General features: G+C 40.0%; 1 protein-coding gene across 1 annotated transcript; it reads right to left on the bottom strand.

The window, feature by feature from the left end:
* Positions 1–372: 372 nt before the first annotated feature.
* On the bottom strand, positions 373–19,421 carry LOC138956562 (uncharacterized). Its single transcript, XM_070327891.1, has 13 exons — positions 19,107–19,421; positions 17,916–18,583; positions 15,446–15,594; positions 14,685–14,854; positions 11,408–11,518; positions 10,443–10,640; positions 9,411–9,535; positions 8,851–8,995; positions 7,437–7,663; positions 6,004–6,089; positions 5,585–5,645; positions 4,493–4,592; positions 373–3,379 (listed from the first exon to the last, which is right to left on the bottom strand). The coding sequence occupies exons 1-12, from the start codon at positions 19,276–19,278 to the stop codon at positions 4,497–4,499; spliced, it is 2,208 nt and encodes a 735-aa protein (XP_070183992.1). The 5' UTR covers positions 19,279–19,421; the 3' UTR covers positions 373–3,379; positions 4,493–4,496.
* Between the last annotated feature and the right edge of the window lie 588 nt (positions 19,422–20,009).

Below are 20,009 nucleotides of genomic sequence, written 5' to 3'. Positions count from 1 at the left end.
TGTGGTGCGCTGAATGTCTACCGAGGCATGACTGTACATGTAACCTAGGCAGGTATTAATGCAGATAAATCCCAATATGCTGCTTACATTTAAACACACACACACACACACACACACACACACACACACACACACACACACACACACACACACACACACACACACACATACAGATACAGACAGACACACACACACACATATACACACACACACACACACACATATATAAACACCCCCCGCACAATATGCTGACAAAATCAGTTTAAACACACACACACACACACACACACACACACACACACACACACACACACACACACACACACACACACACACACACACACACACACACACATTACAAACATATGTCAGTTGAAATAATACATTATATTACCTTATTAAACAATCACAAGTCATATGCTTGCGTAGTTATATAAAATGATTCATTACAGTTTAATCGACGTGGATAACACGTCCCGTTTGATAACTATTTGTATACGAAGTGTTCCGTAATCTTCAGACTGGTAAATGTGATATTAACAGTATTGTATTCTTATAAAATAATTTATTTTTTATTTTGTTATTAACAAGCGTATACTTTTAGTACAACACATCAGCCGATACAAAATTAATCAATTACAAATGAAAATACAGATTTTATTTAGACAGTGTTTTGGTGAATAAGTAGGTATGTATGAGACTGAACGCATGTACTACAATATAACAATGGTATAAAATATGTCTCTTAGTGTTTTTTAACTTCTTTGTGGGTTTAGAAAGTTTAAACAGAATAATACATGGACGACCTTTTTTTTAGTTCAGGTACAAAACGTCTCGCAATTATGTTCCAACATTTTTGTTACAGTCGTCATGGAATCAGACAAAAAGATTTAACAGTGTTTCTGTTAAAAATATGGGTTAGCAAATCAATATTACAAAAAAGTAAGAAGCCGCATACGTAGGTGTTCTTTTTAAAGATAAACGACAATACATAGAATATACATGTTTCAGCATAACACTGTAATGCTATTTCGATTGGTAATCGCCAATGATTTTGATTTTGAAAACAAAACCTGGCATACATGAGGTAATGAAGTGATTATCTACTTTCAATATGTCATAAGTGTATTGCCATGTGTCATACAGTAGCGTGTATTATCTTTTTAAGTATCGATCAACACATTCTATACAACTACTGTTTTTTCGGTAGTCGAACATATTTAGTAGTAGAAGATTATGAAAACACAAACATAACATGTATGGTATGAACAGCGGAACCCTCTTAATCTTACAATTGTTCGTTCCCACAGAATTCATGCTCTTCCTTACTGAGCTTTATATTGAAAAAAAACGTCCGTTTTGCAGATTCAAGGGCAACATTAATCTATCGATTGGAATTTCACCACAGACTGAATAACATGTAAGATTGTCTTAAGTTTTCAGCCATCGTCGTATCAACTGTGTACACTAAATCTACTTGCACGCAAGAACAACACATTTTTGGTGGAATTTTCTTTGCTATTTTGGGCCTTAACCAAATTGGCATTAAGAGAGCAACGGTACCTAGTCGGGTTTGTTAGTTTTCTATAATGTGTTTGCCAGCAAAATGTATTTATCTCACATTTTGTTACAAATAACAAAAACAAAACATCACACGTGTAGGAAAAAAATGAACGAAATAAAAACAACATGATGAAAACGTTTGATCAAAGTAGCAGCATTTTAGTGGTAAAATATGTGATCAAACATTTTATCACAACAATTATATAAGTTGTCTCCATACTGTCTTCTCTACGTAGTTTAGTTGCACAACACTTTGTTGATCGATCACAAATAATGCATTACTATGTGTGACTATGCTTATCCCACTTTAAATTCCCATAACTTAGATACAGCATAAAATATGGCCGATTTGACAGCTAATACTGAAGGTACTCACCTAAACAGTACTCATTTTAAACGTTTGACGTCAATGATTTGAACATGAAAAAAAGGCGATTTGGGCAACGTTTTTTCTTTTTTGTGTGTGGTAACACGAGAGGGAGAAATCATGTAGTCAGCTAAATGGTTGCTTATTGTGACAATGTCAAACCCATTGTATGTCTCACAACATGCATTAACAAAAAACAAATAGTAACAGCACATCACAGCAGCGATAACAAACAAAAAACAATCCCGAGAAATTCGCTCTGCTATCAACATAATTATCTGATATAAAGTCGTGTGATTAAGGCGGGATGTACAATGGTCAACAACAGTTTTGAAAATAAGTACAGGTACGTCTTTCAATCTCTCAGCAATATTACTCAAAAGGCTTCATTATTAACACGTTTTTGATGACCTGGCAATAAATGCAAGTATGTCACAATGTTTAATAAGAAAACTCCACAAAAGAAAAAGACGAACATAGCGTCAAATTTGAATATTTCAGAGATTCTATTCAGAGTTTTAACGTGAAGGCCAACTAATTATGCCAAGTAACACACGTTAAAGTAAGCATATCTGCATATCTGCACTACCAAGATGTAAAACATATTCAACATGATTACTGCGTTACAGGTGAAAAGCTTGATGTTATATACTGTTTGCGCAAATCCCTCTTACTCACAAATACAAAACATGATGAAAATGGCTCGAATATTTCAAGATCTGTTTGTTTTCTTTTAAATAAAAAAAGTATGTGCACACTTGATATCTCATAAACATATGACATGCATAGTAAAACACATTGGAAGCGCTGCATGATCACACGAAATCTCGGTTTAAACAGTTACGTACTTGACAAACGTCTATACCCGCGGAAAGGCCTTTACCAAAAGAGGAATACATCCTTGCTACGAAGCAACACATGAATCGTCAAACAAGATGCATATAGAAATTGGTTTGCGCGCGTGCGTGTGTGTTTTTTCTTATTGTGTTCCCATGTGTGTGTGTGTGTGTGTGTGTGTGTGTGTGTGTGTGTGTGTGTGTGTGTGTGTGTGTGTGTGTGTGTGTGTGTGTGTGTGTGTGTGTGTGTGTGCGCGCGCACGCACACTTGCTCAGCACTTTGAATATTGGATTGGATTGGATTGGATAAGATTTACAGTCCAGTGATGTTACCCTCATGGATATATGTGCTCTTTTCGCGTAGGATGCCAGACAGAATCTACATACAATATAAAAGTACTCTCTTAATCTTTAAAACGCATTTCGTTGAATGAACGAAATATGTTGCTAAAATAAGCTTCACCGTGCAAGTTATGCGGCATTAACAGTTCCAGCAGTGTTTCTGTTCCCTGATTCACGAAACTGTACACAAATGCCTGTCACCAGCAACCATCGCCGGAAACAAAGTGTATGCTGGGATTTCTCGAATGGATGTGAATCAGTCGTGCCTCATCTGAAAGTCATATTCACAAACAAATTATGTGCTTAGCAGCAACACGGGCAATAATTATCAATTTTTACACTCGCAGCATTGAGACTTTCAATATAGTATGGAAGGAAAAGACAGAGCCATTTAACACTTTTTGTATTGCGGTAACAACTTAATTTGAGATACCCAGAGTCCCATAACAACATGGTGTTGAAATAAATCTGCAGTAATAAATGCAAAGCCGCCTGATTACGCAAGATTGATTGTCAATTTAGAACAGACAAGCATTCTCAGTGACAAAGAACAAGTCAAAACAGATTTGTTCTTGTGAAATCTGCACAAAAACCTAAACAATGACAAAATCCAATGATTGTCTTATTTGCACTATCCGGTATATAAATAAACTAGAATTAGATCAATAACAACCAATTGGTTGGCTATCCTTTCTGTAGGTTCGAACCCAGCATGCATTGCTTCTAACTGTTGCCTCTAGCTTCCGGAATGCTAGTTAAGACTAAGCTTCACATTTGAGATTAAATACATCACAAGTCTTACAACTTCTATTACTTGTACAACTCTCACATGCCGAATTTGGTCGATTTGGAAAATAATGAATTAAGTTATGGTTTGAATCAAATGTATCATTGCATACTGTTTCTTTACGTAAGCCTTGTTCTGAATCTCTGGCTCTCCCTGACAATGGAAAATGCGAAACAGGCTAAGTCAGTTTCGTAGGTAGTTTAGCATGAGGAATAATAGAAGGGATAGACACAGTACAATGATCATGTGTGTTTTTTCTTAACTTTACTGATCTATATCCAATGTTGTAACAAATGTTCCTCTTGATTTAATGAACTTAATATAATACCAATCAGTTAAAAACCATAACTTTTTCCCCAGACAAATGCAAACATTATTGCTAGCAAGTATGTAAGTTAGTTAAACACTATGTCACTCGGAACTGTGCCATTTTTGACCAAGAATAACGGGCTTTAATTTCGTTCGCAATGAGAAAGAACTGCGTACACATTGTAATGTTTACATACCAGCTTGTGCAGCTGACTGAAGTATGTGTTACTGTCGATTTAATTTATTTATAATAAAAAGATGTGATTACTTGAACAAAAAAAGTCAAACCTCATTAAACGCTGTCTAGGGCATGCAGAAAATCTGTCATATCAGCCAGGGTCTTGACTCCTAGCTCTGACGACAGTAGCTGAAAGAAACGGTCTGGTGCCTGAAAGCCCTCAAACACACACACACACACACACACACACACACACACACACACACACACACACACACACACACACACACACACACGTAAACACACACACACACATATACACACACACACACATATACACACACACACACACACACACACACACACACACACACACACACACACACACACACACACATACAGTAAGAGGCAATTTAGAAAATTGTGGGAGTTTGGGCAGAATTCGGTAATGTTGCAGGAGAAAAAATATGGAGCATTATGATGATAATTTGTGTACATGAACATAGTTACGCCTTACGATGGAAATCTGAGTATATAAACATAAGCCGTAACCGTGAAAATCTGAGTATATGGACATGAGCGTTACCATTCTCATCTGAGTACATTAGCATAAGCGTTGCCATGAGAACCCGTGTATATATGACTAGAAGTGAGCAGTCAAATCGGAAAATGCACTATGAAGTAACACCATGCATTCATCAAGCTTTTTTGGCATAATGTACGTACAACATACACACATTGTCACACTCACATTGCCACACTCACAAATGCAAAAAAGACTTACTTGTAGAGAGAGAATGAAAGAGAGAGCTAACATCCTTATTATACGAACACCATCACGTGCACGGAATACACACTTTGCCAACAGTGTTCATAAGTAAAAAAAATTTCATCATTTGTGTTTCTGGCTCTTCAAATACATATACAGTTATTTCAATAATGACACACATGGTGTTGGTACTGGCTGCTTGTGGGTAGATCATTTGATAAATGAATACATGTACAGATAATATTTCTTGAACATGGCGGCAGATTACTTGTACTGGTTTTAAATTGGGTTGAACTGTGTGTTTGCATTTTGTTGTTGTCGGTGTTTATCGTAGGCGTGTTTTGAGAACTGTGAATAATTATTCCTATGCACATTATACAGAACACATCTGGTCAAAGTATATTACTGACACACCTGCATTAAGATTTCTTACCAATTTCTTCAAGGTTACGAGAAAGGCAATCTGCTTTCCAGTCAGGGAACGCAATTTCTTTCTGCAAAAAGTGTAACATACAGATTAACACACACGCAATCGAGCGTATGTACACACACACACACACACACACACACACACACACACACACACACACACACACACACACACACACACACACAAACACACACACACACACACACATATACATACACACACATACCTCATACATTTTCCTTTTTTTCCATGAAATGTCAGGAACTGTAAGATTTGGGTGTTATCAAAAACAAAATAACACCGCTCTACGAACGTTACAGTTTTAATGCTTGTAAAAAAATTTGGCTGTAAGAATAAATAAATATTCATTATTGTGGCCAATAAAAAAAATTGTTTAGGTAATCAAACCACAACAATCTTACCCTTGCAGATTGTTGTTTGAGAGCCACTGGTCAACATCTTGCTGTGTCCACTGTTTTACAGGTGTCGGGCCACCACTGCTGACAGTCTGTGTATAAATTACACCACAGTGACAGCATTACTTTTTTCAGATTATTCTCAGCATGATATATTTTATCAAAACATACACGCACCTAACAAAACAACACACAAACAACATCACAGTACTGGCACAAATTGCGAAAATTAGTGCAACCTCCCAACATAAAAATATAAAATGTCATGTACAGGGTGGCCCCAACAATGCAACCCACTCAAATGCTAATAACTTCTACATCCGTTGACCGAATAGCTTTATATTTGCTGTACATTAATTTTAGCTTATGTATAATGTGTACACAAAGTAGGATAAACGGTATGACTTTTGTGCTTTTTCGAGAAAGAAATCCGAATTCGGAGATCGATTCAATAGTACGAGGTTTTGACATCGAGCGGTATCACAACGTACACAATCTCAGCCATCAAAGTAGTTACTTTTGGGGTTGTTTGAAAAACCTAATAACCATAACCAACCATGGACAACCAGTGACTTAAATACAGCAATCACAGGCAGGGTTGGAGCATTTCCCATGGAGGAATGCGTTCATATCACTGATGAATTGTGATCGCCAATGTGCAAGTGTGACTTTCCAATGAAAGGAGTAATTTTCCAGTCATATGATTTTCAGCAACCATGTTCATAGTTGGAAATGAACTCTATTCAACTAAGTTTCTTGTCTGTAGGTAAAAAATAAAATCCGACTGTTATCTTCTCTCTCAAATATGTTTCAAGTCAACCCTCCGAAATTGTCAATGAAAAGACGCTTTCCTGTTTAGGGAATGCTGTGAACATATAGCTGTAACTGGTGTCTTCAGGTCACTATGATTTGGGGGAAGGGGTGTTTTTGTATATTCAGGCATTCAGATAATCAAACATGGTAAAAGTCCGGAGGGTTTAAATCAGATGAGCATGGCTACCGCTCAATGTCAAACCTCTTACGGTTGAGTCGATCCCCGAATTAGGTTTTTGTTTTTTGAAAGTACACTAAAGTGAGGCCATCTGACCTATAAATGAGCCACTTTGTGAACTGGTCATGCTAAAAATAATTGTAAAACAAACAAATAAGTCATTCGGTCGGTCAACATATGTAGAAGTTGTTAGCCTTTTTGTGAGCCGCATTTTTTTTTTTTGGGGGGGGGGGGTGGGGGTCACCCTGTGTTTGGCATTTTATGACATGTCACTTTCCCCAAATTGAAGTAGACATACAGAGACAGACAGACAAACAGACAGGCAGACAGACAGACAGACAGACAGACAGACAGACAGAGAGACACAAAGGCAGACAGAGACAGACAGACAAACAGACAGGGATAGTTAGAGAAGATACACCCTGACGCATTAATATGGAAAACATACCTTGAGCAGTACTGCTTTAGAAGAATCTATTTCATCAAAAGACGTGTTCATGCGTTTCTTGACTTTTCCAAGCAGCTCTACAAGTTTGTCTTGACGCACTTCTTCTTTTGAGACGTCCACGAAGTATCTGTTGCCAATTATAAAGCCCAACCACCCTGTGGGGTCGTATCCACGTTGAAGTCTCAGCGGAATGATGAACTTCTTCTGTTTCAACGCATACTCAGCCTCTGCAACAGAAGAAGTCAGACACTAAAATGTTCTGTGCTGGCTTCTTGATACTGTTCGTATTTAGACAGACGTTATATATATATAGTTTGAGAAAGAGTAACAGCATGGGTTGTTCATTGACTTTTGAGGTTGTCGAAAACTAAAAACGGTTTCCACTCGATCTTCAAACAACTCGTTTACCTTGAAGTATGTTTTCAGTAAATTTACAAAATTCCTAGCCCTTCGAAACAGAAAATTTACAAATTCTAAATTTGTTAGGACATTTGTAAAATTCCTGTTTGAGACAGGAAATTACAAATTTACTGACATTTTAAGGGATTTTGTAATTTTCGGATTTTGGAGAATTTGCTGTAACATTATACAACCTTAACCAACAATGCAATGATTTGCACCAGGTACACCACTCAAGGGGCCTCTGGCAGCGTTCGTTACATCCACAATTGGATGATTGCTCGACACTCACCGTGTTAAACACAATGATCTTGATGCTTGTTTTCTTCTTTGCGAACTGTCATCCTAAATTATAAAAAAGTTTAGCCAGAGTTAAGTGTGTCTGTCGACTCGTTCCACCACTTTGCATGGATTATATCATGTCAATAATTGAGCGTTAAGATGTTGATTTGATTTGATTTAATTCTTGTTGCTTTTTGGGTCCAGCGGACCATATAGGCCAAATCAGGACCCCGAGCGTTAAGAAGTCATCAGAGAAAGCTTGTGTTATTAGAAATGCGAGGTGGAGCCAAACGACACATTTCCATGTTTATGTTAAATAAAAATGGACATTAAAGTTTTTCTTATGTTATGTTATGTTATGTTATGTTATGTTATGTTATGTTATGTTATGTTATGTTATGTTATGTTATGTTATGTTATGTTATGTTATGTTATGTTATGTTATGTTATGTTATGTTATGTTATGTTATGTTATGTTATGTTATGTTATGTTATGTTATGTTATGTTATGGTATGGTTTGGTATGGTATGGTATGGTATGGTATGGTATGGTATGTTATGTTCTGTTCTGTTGTTAAGTTATGTTATGTTATGTTATGTTATCTTATCTTATCTTATCTTATCTTATCTTATCTTATCTTATCTTATCTTATCTTGTCGTATCTTATCTTATCTTATCTTATCTTATCTTATCTTATCTTATCTTATCTTATCTTATCTTATCTTATCTTACCTTGCTTGCATGGCTGACTTTCTATGTAGTCGTCACTAAAACACAACAAGAAGACTGCGGAGTCCTCTACAGCTTCCGCCATTGCTTGTGAAGTAGAGTCTTCGGCATTTGCCATGAAGAGAACGTCCATCCAGACTTTGATACCCTGAACAGTATGCAGGGAGGAAGTTAAGACTCAAACTATTTGTTTCTCTGATTGACTCTATCTGTCTGTCTGTCTGTCTGTCTGTCTGTCTGTCTGTCTGTCTGTCTGTCTGTCTGTCTGTCTGTCTGTCTGTCTGTCTGTCTGTCTCGTTCTCTCTCTCTTAACCACACACACACACACACACACACACACACACACACACACACACACACACACACACACACACACACACACACACACACTGACACACCCACATACATACACATAAAAATACTTCATGATTATGATACCAAAAGAAACCTGTTCTTACATTGCGTTAAAAACGGAAAATATCACCCAAGACAACCTGCACCTCAATAAGAACAGTAATTACAATCGAGTCATAACGGTGTGCACAACAAAACTTAAGACTTACATTTTCTTGCAGAAACAAACGGACTTGATTTACCAAGTCACGGTTGTGTTTTGAATACGAGAGCATCACGTGTCCAGAAGAGCCAGACGTGTCCTCATCCTTATCTTTCGTCAGGAAGGTCCCACCTGAAAAAAAAAAATAATACAAGTCGTGCTATTCAATCAATCAAGCTTGTTACTTTTTCTTCGTTCATGGGTTAAAACTCCCACTATCCTTTACGTGTATATGTTTTTACTCTTTCATTCAGTCGGCCATACGCCGCTTTCGGGGGAAGCATGCTGGGTATTATAGTGTAATTTCTATAACCCACATAACTCTGACATGAATTACAGGATAGTTTCCGTGCGTACTTGGTCTTGTGCTTGCGTGTACACACTAAGGGGGGAAACAGACAGTTGCCAGAATGAAGATTTGTCATCATGAGCAGTGGACAATTAGGTCGCTGCCAGACTAGTTTGACGCGACCTCATTTACATGATATGCCCCCTGGGACAGTAGGGGCGACCACCCCCAACCAGGCGCGTTCACAGGTGGCGGATAGTGTGATGGTCTTCAGATATGGAGGTTAGCTGCGAAATAAGCCAGGCTTGCCAGGACGAATAAGCAGTCGCGGACCAACTGGCGGTGCTTCCAACAGGATGGGGCGGGGTAACAGGTGACACTCTTACACTCAAGAAATACCCCAGGTCTCCAATGACGGGAGCATCATGCGAGAGCCGCATCTTAAGTTCTAGCCCTGGGGAAGGTCACCTCAGATAAACAAACCAGCCAGCTATGGCCAAATAGCCGGGTAGACTGAACTCGACAGCCCTGTAAAGCCACCAGTCTAGGAGAAGGACCACTCCGATATAAAAACACGCTGAAGCCGGATGAGCTGGGCCATGTTTGGCGCATAACGACAGCTCAACGCATCAACGCTCATATGACAGACGACAACGGAATGATATGCCCGCTAGTGAAGTGAACGATATTGTTATACCATGGGTGGTCTCTCTCAAGCATGTAAAGTCAATTACTTTAAAATTCACTTACCCAGTGCTTTCAGGTCTGGTCGTTCGTGGATTTTGAGGAGATCTCGCAGCTCGAAAAGCATTCCATCAGCAGCTTCATTACATATGTCATTTTTGTCTTGGTACGATTTGACGACAAGATCGATTATTGCCGTATCCTTAATCATTATTTCTCGTACCTCTTTCTTGAAAGTCAGCCACCACAGAGATTCTATGGAACCTGTCAAGATGAAAAGAAAAGTTCGTCACTTTGGTTAAAACAGACTGCACCATCATTGAACATTGTGACTCATGTACCTTCACGCGGAAGGTCGAGGGGGAGGTGTGCCAATGTCTGCACAATTAAAACAGAAATAAGTTTGAATCCATGTGTCAGTTCTACTATATGAAGGGCAACAATTATCCCATGCTGTGGCAATCTAAAACAAACTCTATGCCAAATATGTGCCAATGTGTATACATTTCAAAAAAGGTCCAAACATAATATTGCAACGTCATTTTTTACACACACACACACACACACACACACACACACACACACACACGCACATACACACACACAGACACACGCACACACATACAGACACACACGCGTGCGCATGTACGCACACACTCACTCACTAAAGACAACTTCTCTTCCCAGATTCGTTTAACAAGAGTCACGTGACGGCAGTTGAGTAAGGGTAACTCGACAATATATGTCTTTTAATTCATGACAATTGGAATAAATCGACATATGTGTAAAATATTTCAAAACAAAATACAGGTGAGCGTACGAAGTAGATCATGACACAGGCAGATATACAGGCAGACAGACACACACACACACAGACGGACGGACTGACAGACAGACATACAGACGGACGGACGGACGGACTGACAGACAGACAGACAGACAGACAGAAAGACAGACAAACAGACAGACAGACAGAAAGACAGACAGACAGACAGACAGACAGACGACGGATAGATACAAAGACAAGTTACCCAGTCTTTCTTCATTGTCATCGGACAGTAGCCCTTGCCTCAGCAGTTTCAAAACATCTCCCTTGATCAGCAGGTCTGTGTTCTCAGCATTCTTTGACAAATGCTTAACAGCTATACAACAAAAACATAGAACACCTTGTGAACATGTATATCAAACTACAAAATTGGCGATGCATGAACATCTGAAATCCCTGTGCTAAAACACAAAAGAGTTGTCCTATTGCAGGTTTTTTCTATTTTTCTTGTTGACAGTTCAATGTAAACAAGAGGCGAAGCCTTCAAGGCTCACGTAAGAAATCAACGAACAGTAACACAAACTCAATCACTCCGTCACACATACACACACACACACACACACACAGTAAGCATAGGTGAAACTGTGCAAGAAAGCGAGACACTAGATCTGCCAACTAGTCTCGGCCCGCTCACAATAACAATGACCGAGACTTTCAGTAATTCCTTCGCGTGACGTCTAACCCTCTTACGTCATAATGTGACGTCTTCAAATGTTAAAGTTTCTATCACACACGTCAAACACTTTTGACCGAGACGTAATCTTCTTATGCGAGCTTTATCCATAGACTCGGAAATGTTAAAGTTTCTATCACACACACACACACGCACGCACGCACGCACAGACAGACAAAAGTTAGCATGCATAGGCTACACTTACGTGAGCCAAAAAGCACAATAGACCCTGCTGTGACTTTGGACTTCGCCAGGTCTCAGTACAGTGTAAATCGTGTTGCATAGTTGTTAAACAGTTAACACGAGTAAAGCTGCAAAAGTTACAGTTTGGTGCAAGTATGCAAAACATCTCTTTACATTTAGTCAAGTTTTGACTAAATGTTTTAACATAGAGGGGGAATCGAGACGAGGGTCGTGGTGTATATATATGTGTGTGTGTGTGTGTGTGTGTGTGTGTGTGTGTGTGTGTGTGTGTGAGTGTGTGTGTGTGCGCGTGTGTGTGTGTAGAGCGATTCAGACTAAATTGCCGGACCGATCTTTATGAAATTTGACATGAGAGTTCCTGGGAATGATATCCCCGGACGTTTTTTTTTAGTTTTTTTGGATAAATACCGTTGATGACGTCATATCCGGCTTTTTGTAAACGTTGAGGCGGCACTGTCACACCCTCATTTTTCAATCAAATTGATTGAAATTTTGGCAAAGCAATGTTCGACGAAGGCCGGACTTCGGTATTGCATTTCAGCTTGGTGGCTTAAAAACTAATGAGTGAGTTTGGTCATTAAAAATCGGAAACTTGTACTTAAAATTATTTTTTTATTAAACGATCCAAAAACAATTTCATCTTATTCTTCGTCATTTTCTGATTCCAAAAACATATAAATATGTTATATTCAGATTAAAAACAAGCTCTAAAAATTAAAAAAATTAAAATTATGATCAAAATTAAATTTCCGAAATCGATTTAAAATCAATTTCGTCTTATTCCTTGTCGGTTCCTGATTCCAAAAACATATAGATATGATATGTTTGGATTAAAAACACGCTCACAAAGTTAAAACGAAGAGAGGTACAGAAAAGCGTGCTATGCAGCACAGCGAAACCACTACAGCGCTGAACAGGCTCGTCAGTTTCACTCCGTTTTGCACAAGCGGCGGACTACGGTCATTGTGAAAAAATGCAGGGCGTTCAGTTTCATTCTGTGAGTTCGACTGAGCTTGACTAAATGTTGTATTTTTGCCTTACGCGACTTGTTTTTGTTTGCACTCAACTCCAAATTGACCTTGAAAATTGACTGACGTCAACTAAATGTGACCCTCCACGACGGTATGAGTCGCATGTCACCTTTGCATGATTTTCATATTTTTACATTTTCCTACAGAGTTTGTTTATGCTCTATCCAGTGGTGAAAACCGTTTTAGAAAAGAAAGAAATCTGTTTGAGTTATAAGCCTGTGACTAAGGTGACCCTCACACTGTTACCAGACACTCCTCGGACTTATGTTAAGCTCAGCGCAGAACCGCGCGAGGTGACATGCGACTCATTTCGTGGTGGAGGGTCACAAATGTTCACAAAGTAAGCATGCAATCCAATCCTTGAGTTGTGTGAAGTTTCATAATAGCACTGGCTTCAAAATTGTGACCCTCCACCACGAAAGGAGTCGCATGGCACCTCGCGCGGTTCTGCGCTAGGCTTAATATAAGTACGTGGAGTGTCTGGTAACAGTGTGAGGGTCACCTTAGTCACAGGCTTATAACTCAAACAGTTTTCGCTCTTTTCTAAAACGGGTTTCACCACTGGATAGAAGAGCATAAAAAACTCTTTCGGAAAATGTAAAAAAATGACAATCATGCAAAGGTGACATGCGACTCATTCCGTGGTGGAGGGTCACAATTGTCCGAGGTCACCTCCACACACAGTGTTTTTCCATATTGATGGCCGGTCGCTCTGCCTGTTTTTGACTTCTATACCATATGCCTATTCTGATTGTTCCGATGAGAAAAAAACTGCAACTGAGTACAGTTTCTGAAGAACTTCATCTATCAATGTATTTGTATTCTTTATCGTGCAAGTTCTGTCCTTATACAAGTTAAACTGCTACGAATACGTTGCCTCGTTCTCTGAATGAAACAATGTGAAATTGTGATGGGAAATGTACGTACTTAACAGGCTCGTGTGATATACTTCAGGGTCTAAGAGTTTATATAATTACATACATATCGATTGAATGCTAGAGAAAAAGTTTTACGCCCTCACGGCAAAGCCATTAGGGGCATGTTAAACCGAAAAACCCGGCTTTGTATGAAAATAAAAATAAAATGCAGGGGGAGGGGGGGTGGGGTGATGTAAACAGCTGGCTGCCGGCTGCTAGAGGAGACCTGAAATGGGCTAGGGACCGGGTTGGGTCGTCTTGGGTCAGTGCTGAAATGGTTACTTTATTGGCTGTTGGCCGTACGGACACCCGGGCTTCATATTTTTGCAAGCATGTATTCGTGTTTCTGAGGCCTGAGGCTTTCGCTGTGACCCTGGGATCTTTATAGTGCGCATGCGTGCACACGGGGGTGTTCGGACACCGAGGAGAGTCTGCACAAAGTTGACTCTGGGACACACATCCCGCGCCGAACTTGGGGGTTGAACCCACGCTGATAGTAACAACCGGTTTTAAAGCCAGCGCCTCTACCGACTGGGCAAACTCCCCATGCAATATGTTGGGGTAAAGAAGTTCCAGTATTTCCACGTTACTGAATTAAATCTGTCCACACAAAAATGGCAATTATATTCATTCACGATAACATGAATTCATGATTACCTTGCAAAAGCTCAACAGCTGCATATCCTTCTCCAGAACGGTGGTCAATGTCGTCTTCTAAGGCAGCAAAAAGTGCCACCAGAAGGGTTTTAATTGTGTCAGGTGATGTTGACAGGAGATTTGCTTCAACTTCCGTCACGACCAATGCCAGCAGCATTATTGTTATCAACCTGTTAATAAACAAAATGCAATTAAACAAAGAGAATGAAGGTCTGTATCTACTTGAAAAAAAATAGCTGCATCTAGTTTTCAAAATTAAAGATAGCGAAAGATAGTGAAACTATGTTCAGGGAAATGCATAAAACCAGGTCAAAATATTGATGTAGCTCGATTAACCATTCGGTCAATAAAAAGCAGTGAAATAAGTCCGAGTCTTGCTTGCCTTCTTTATTAACAAGAATGCTGAGAAAGAGAGAAAGAGATGTTCAAGCTAGCTTGGCTTAGACGGTTGTTCCCCACACTCACACACACATACACATACACACACACACACACACACACACACACACAAAAAAAACACACATGCACGCACACACGCACGCACATACATACACACACACACACACACATACACACACACGCACGCACGTACCCACACACACACACATACACACACACACACACACACACGCGCGCGCGCGCAAACACACATACACACGCACGCACGCACGCACGCACGCACGCGCACACACACACATACAAACACACACACACACACACACACACACACACACACACAAACACACAAAACATTAGCTTACTTCAGCTTGATGTCGCTGGAAGAAAGGTAGCTCTGGATGACAACAATGAAGTCTTCTATTTCCCGTAGATGTTTCACGTTCTGTTCGCGTCTGGCAATGTTGTGGAAGATTGCAATTGCAGACATACTAACTTTGTCTCGTTGCAATGGCTGAACAAAAATATTTAAAGCATTCATTATTTAGAATTAAATCCAGTAAAAGTGTCCACAAATACTGTCTGTGTATTCTCACAATAGGTTATCTTTGGATGAATATTACTTTCTCTCTTTTTTGACGAAGTGGAATGTGGCAAAATAAGTTTAAATTATTTACAAGTTTCCTTTTGATGCTTTAACGAATCATGGATAGGATATGTATTTTCTACCAGGCACTGCACTTCCAAATAATAAATAAATGAATATTTCTGTGTAATTTTGTCCTTTAATGTCATTTTTCATGTAAAATGGATATTGATGGACTAGATGAATACCCGCTTCGCCGGGTACGGCTTCGCCGGGAAGAAGTCGAGCCGAATACCCGGCTGCGCCGGGGACGGATGTACGCCGGCTTTGCCGGCGCACCGCACGAAGGAAGGGAGATAAACGCGCAAAACACTGGAGAAGAGTAATACCCGGCTTCGCCGGGACAGTGACCTTCTAAAAATAGTATAACGGGAATATGGATTGAGCGTTGTCGACAGTGACCTTCTAAAAATAGAAACGGGAATATGGATTGACGCCACACGAAGGAAGGGAGATAAACGCTGAAAACACTGGAGAAGATAAGGAAGAGTTCCTGGGAATGGATCCAGAGAAAAACCAAAATCGGTTCAGCGCTGCGCGCTGAGAGCACGTGTTGAAATATTTCATCGACCAGATTGTGTCCGGGGTGTACCTGAGTATGGCCACCAAATTTGAAAGAGATTCATGGAGAACTTTGGCCGTGCATCGCGGACACACACACATACACACACACACACACACACACACACGTACAGACACAAGTCGTATATATATATAGAAACGTTGTGGAGTCGAAAGGAGGGAGTGGTTTGAGTCGGTGTGGGACGGAAGAGGACAGAGAAGAGCAGATAATTTGGATGTGGACAGGTCTTGGAAAAATGTACAAGTTTCAGATGAATGTATTAGCTTACATAGATGGTTGACATATTTATGTTCTGTTATGACTCACACAAGTAAGACACCTGCATGCATAAAGCTACCATTCTTCCCACACTATTTGATGATATATGCTTATAAAAGAGACTTTGTCAACAGGAAATGTGTTATGTATTCATATCATTAGGATGTGGAACTGTTTCCTTCGAACATAGTGTTTGACTCGGGAGTTTTCTTTTAAAACCATATTTTTTTGGCAAAAATACTGATTCTGAAGATTACTCTGGATGAGCAAAACGGCGTTCTGTATGTAATCACACTCAGTGAATATGACGAAATAGGGGACATTTCTTCTGCTTTGACCGTTTTATTTCAGTTCAAACTAATATTTTGTATACTGCGGCACTTGCTGAACATACTCGATCCACGGGCAATCGACTCAATTTCCTGGTTTTGTCAGGGAGCGACGCACAGTACGGTCATCCGTGGTCATTTTTCTACGAAAATCTGGATCAGCTAGCTCTTTTTTTGTATCACGTGCGCGTGTGTAGGCTAAAACAAGTATGCTTCCTTAACCAGAAGGATGCCTTAAGCTGTAATGTATAATTGCTCCATTTGAAATTGTAAAATTGTAAGTTATGTCGATAAAGCCATATGTTGCAACCAAGGGCAATAACTGTCGTCTGGGAGAGCCAAAGGGGGATAATTCACAAATCGAACGTGGTTTTCAGATAGAGCATTTTATAACATTCACAGTGGTGTGTAATATGCTGTACCTTTTGTATCTTATGAACATAATTATATGCAACATGTTTGAAATCAGAGGCAACATTCTCAATAATGTATAGACAAACTGCACATACAGATTCACGCGCCTGTCTGCGGGACTATAATGCAACTCCTTTTCCCGAAATATGATGTAAAAAGAGAATCCTCAGATAAAAGAAATAAACTGCCCTAATATTTCTTATATTCGAGGTCTCCGTCTAAGAAAAACGTCGGATATACAAAAGCGGATAAAAAATCCCCTGGACTTTCTTATAAACGGATTCAACTGTACGTATTAAGCCTCTGTTTATGTCATAGTAGATTACAGTCCCTGTTTAGAGCAGAGCCACATGAAAAAAGGCATAGCTATGCTTATTCTGTTATATATTCAAATACAAAAAACTACCATTGACATTGTCTCCTCAGTATGGTATAGTCTCGCCGCAAGTTACATGTATTATCAGTTGTATGTTGTTGTAACTCTTATTTTTTCATTTTTTAGAATCACCATTAAGTTTAGATCATGTTGTTGACTGTAAATATGTTCATTGTGTATGATACAAATCATTGTTTAATAAAACACCGCTAAAACCAAATATACTTACACGATTGCCATTCCTTGTCAAAGCTACTTTCAGGTATATCAACAGCTGCTGCAAGAGTTGTTGATGTTTGCAGATTTCTGCCGCTACTCTTTCGCAGCAGTCAGTGTAATTCCATAAAGCGCTGAGAGCCTGCACTAACAGTTCCCTTCTTTTGGAAGGTTGCATTTTGTCTGCAGTTGCACTCTCTACTACGTTAAGTAAACGTAAGCATTCTGTGGCAATGTCGCAAACAATTGCAAAGCTCCCAGAATCGATCAGGCGGTTCCCTGCTTTGTCCCAGAAAGTGTTTTGGATTTCGCGTGTAAACCTCCAGTAATCAGAATGAGCATCACAAACTTCTTCCACATGATCCGTCAGCGATGTCATTCTTTCGTCCCATAAAAGGCGAGTCTGTTGGAATAGTTCAGTGTGCTTTGTGATGTATCTTTCAGCTGCTTGTTCTTCGTCTTCTTCATCATCATCATCTTCATCATCTTCATCATCTTCATCATCATCTTCTTCTTCCTCTTCTGCTGGAGCTTCAGTCTCACTGGCTTTTACTTCTTCCCCGCCGCCTTCTGTCTTTTCCTCTTCTCCTTCTCCAGCATTTTCCTTTTCATGTTTCCTTGTTTCCTCTCCTGTTTGTTCTACCGGTGGAGTGTTTGGGGATTTGCCAGGGGGGTCTATATCTGCATGTAAGAAATAACATTTTTGTTTGTAATATGCGAAGCAGTTCAAATTGCACACACACTTCTGCAGACAGACAGACTGACAGACAGACAGACAGACAGACAGACAAACACACACACACACACACACACACATGCGCACGCCCGCACTCACACACACACATATATAAACACACACACACACCCACGCACGCACACCCGCACGCACGCACACACTAACACCCCCCTCCCCCCCACACACACACACACACACATACACACACACTGATCAAGACAAACAAATTGACACAAAAAGTGTGTGTGTGTGTGTGTGTGTGTGTGTGTGTGTGTGTGTGTGTGTGTGTGTGTGTGTGTGTGTGTGTGTGTGTGTTGCGTATGCGTGTGTGTGTGTGTCATTTGTTTCAATGGAAAGGCTAAACCAAGAATTAAAAGACAAGTACAGTGACAGCACCATTGACAATATCTCGACAGCAGGTATGTTAATTAATTGGTACTGCAACAAACGGACATTTCTGCAATTTACCTTTGTTGTCCTTTTCTCCTGACGTGTCATCTTTCTGTGGAATGTCGGAGACATCATCCTTCCTCGTAGCGGTGTTGTTGTCGGATAAATGGGGAGATACCTCAGGCGTAACCTCAGCTTTGGTCTCCGTAACGACAGTCCGGTTGGATGATGCGCTGGCCGCCCCTCCCATGGTCGTTGAGGTGTAACTGGTGATGTGCGTTCAGAACTGCCTGGAAGACAGACAGAAAGCACACACAGTGAGTGCAGCACACATACACTGTGTGAGTGCCAGAGTGATGAGACCAGAGTTTAGAGTTTCCAGAGAGAAAATTGCGGAGGGAGGATGGCGATACCAGAATGAGAATACCAGAGTTTGGAGTTGCCAGAGAGAAAATACCGGAGTGAGGATGGAGATACCAGAATGGGAATACCAGAGTTTAAAGTTGCCAAGAGAAAATAGCGGAGGGAGGATGGCGATACCAGAATGAGAATACCAGTTTGGAGTTGCCAGAGAGGAAATAGCGGAGGGAGGATGGCGATACCAGAATGAGAATACCAGAATTTGAAGTTGCCAGAGAGAAAATAGCGGAGGGAGGATGGTGATACCAGAATGAGAATACCAGAGTTTGGAGTTTCCAGAGAAAAAATACCAGAGGGAAAATGAAGGTGTCAGACAGAATACATTGCTAGAACAATTGATCCAAAATGGAGGTACCAGAGATACAGTCTGAGAGAGTCTCACAGTGAGAGCACACATAGTGTTGAAAGTTTGCTGCCTTAAACAAAATTCAATTTCCTCAACGTTTGTACAAGATGATTATTTGAAAAAGAACTAAACCGCTTGACTAACTTACCACACTGCGAGTGCCATAACAAGATTGGTGGCCGACCCCGAACCGTCCACTTTCCTTCGGTTCATTG

The sequence above is a fragment of the Littorina saxatilis genome, unplaced genomic scaffold (genome assembly GCF_037325665.1).
Source record: "Littorina saxatilis isolate snail1 unplaced genomic scaffold, US_GU_Lsax_2.0 scaffold_1341, whole genome shotgun sequence".
NCBI classification, from domain to species: Eukaryota; Metazoa; Mollusca; class Gastropoda; order Littorinimorpha; family Littorinidae; genus Littorina; species Littorina saxatilis.
The sequence above is the reverse complement of the archived record's forward strand: the minus strand, read 5'-3'. Positions and strand labels throughout refer to the sequence as shown.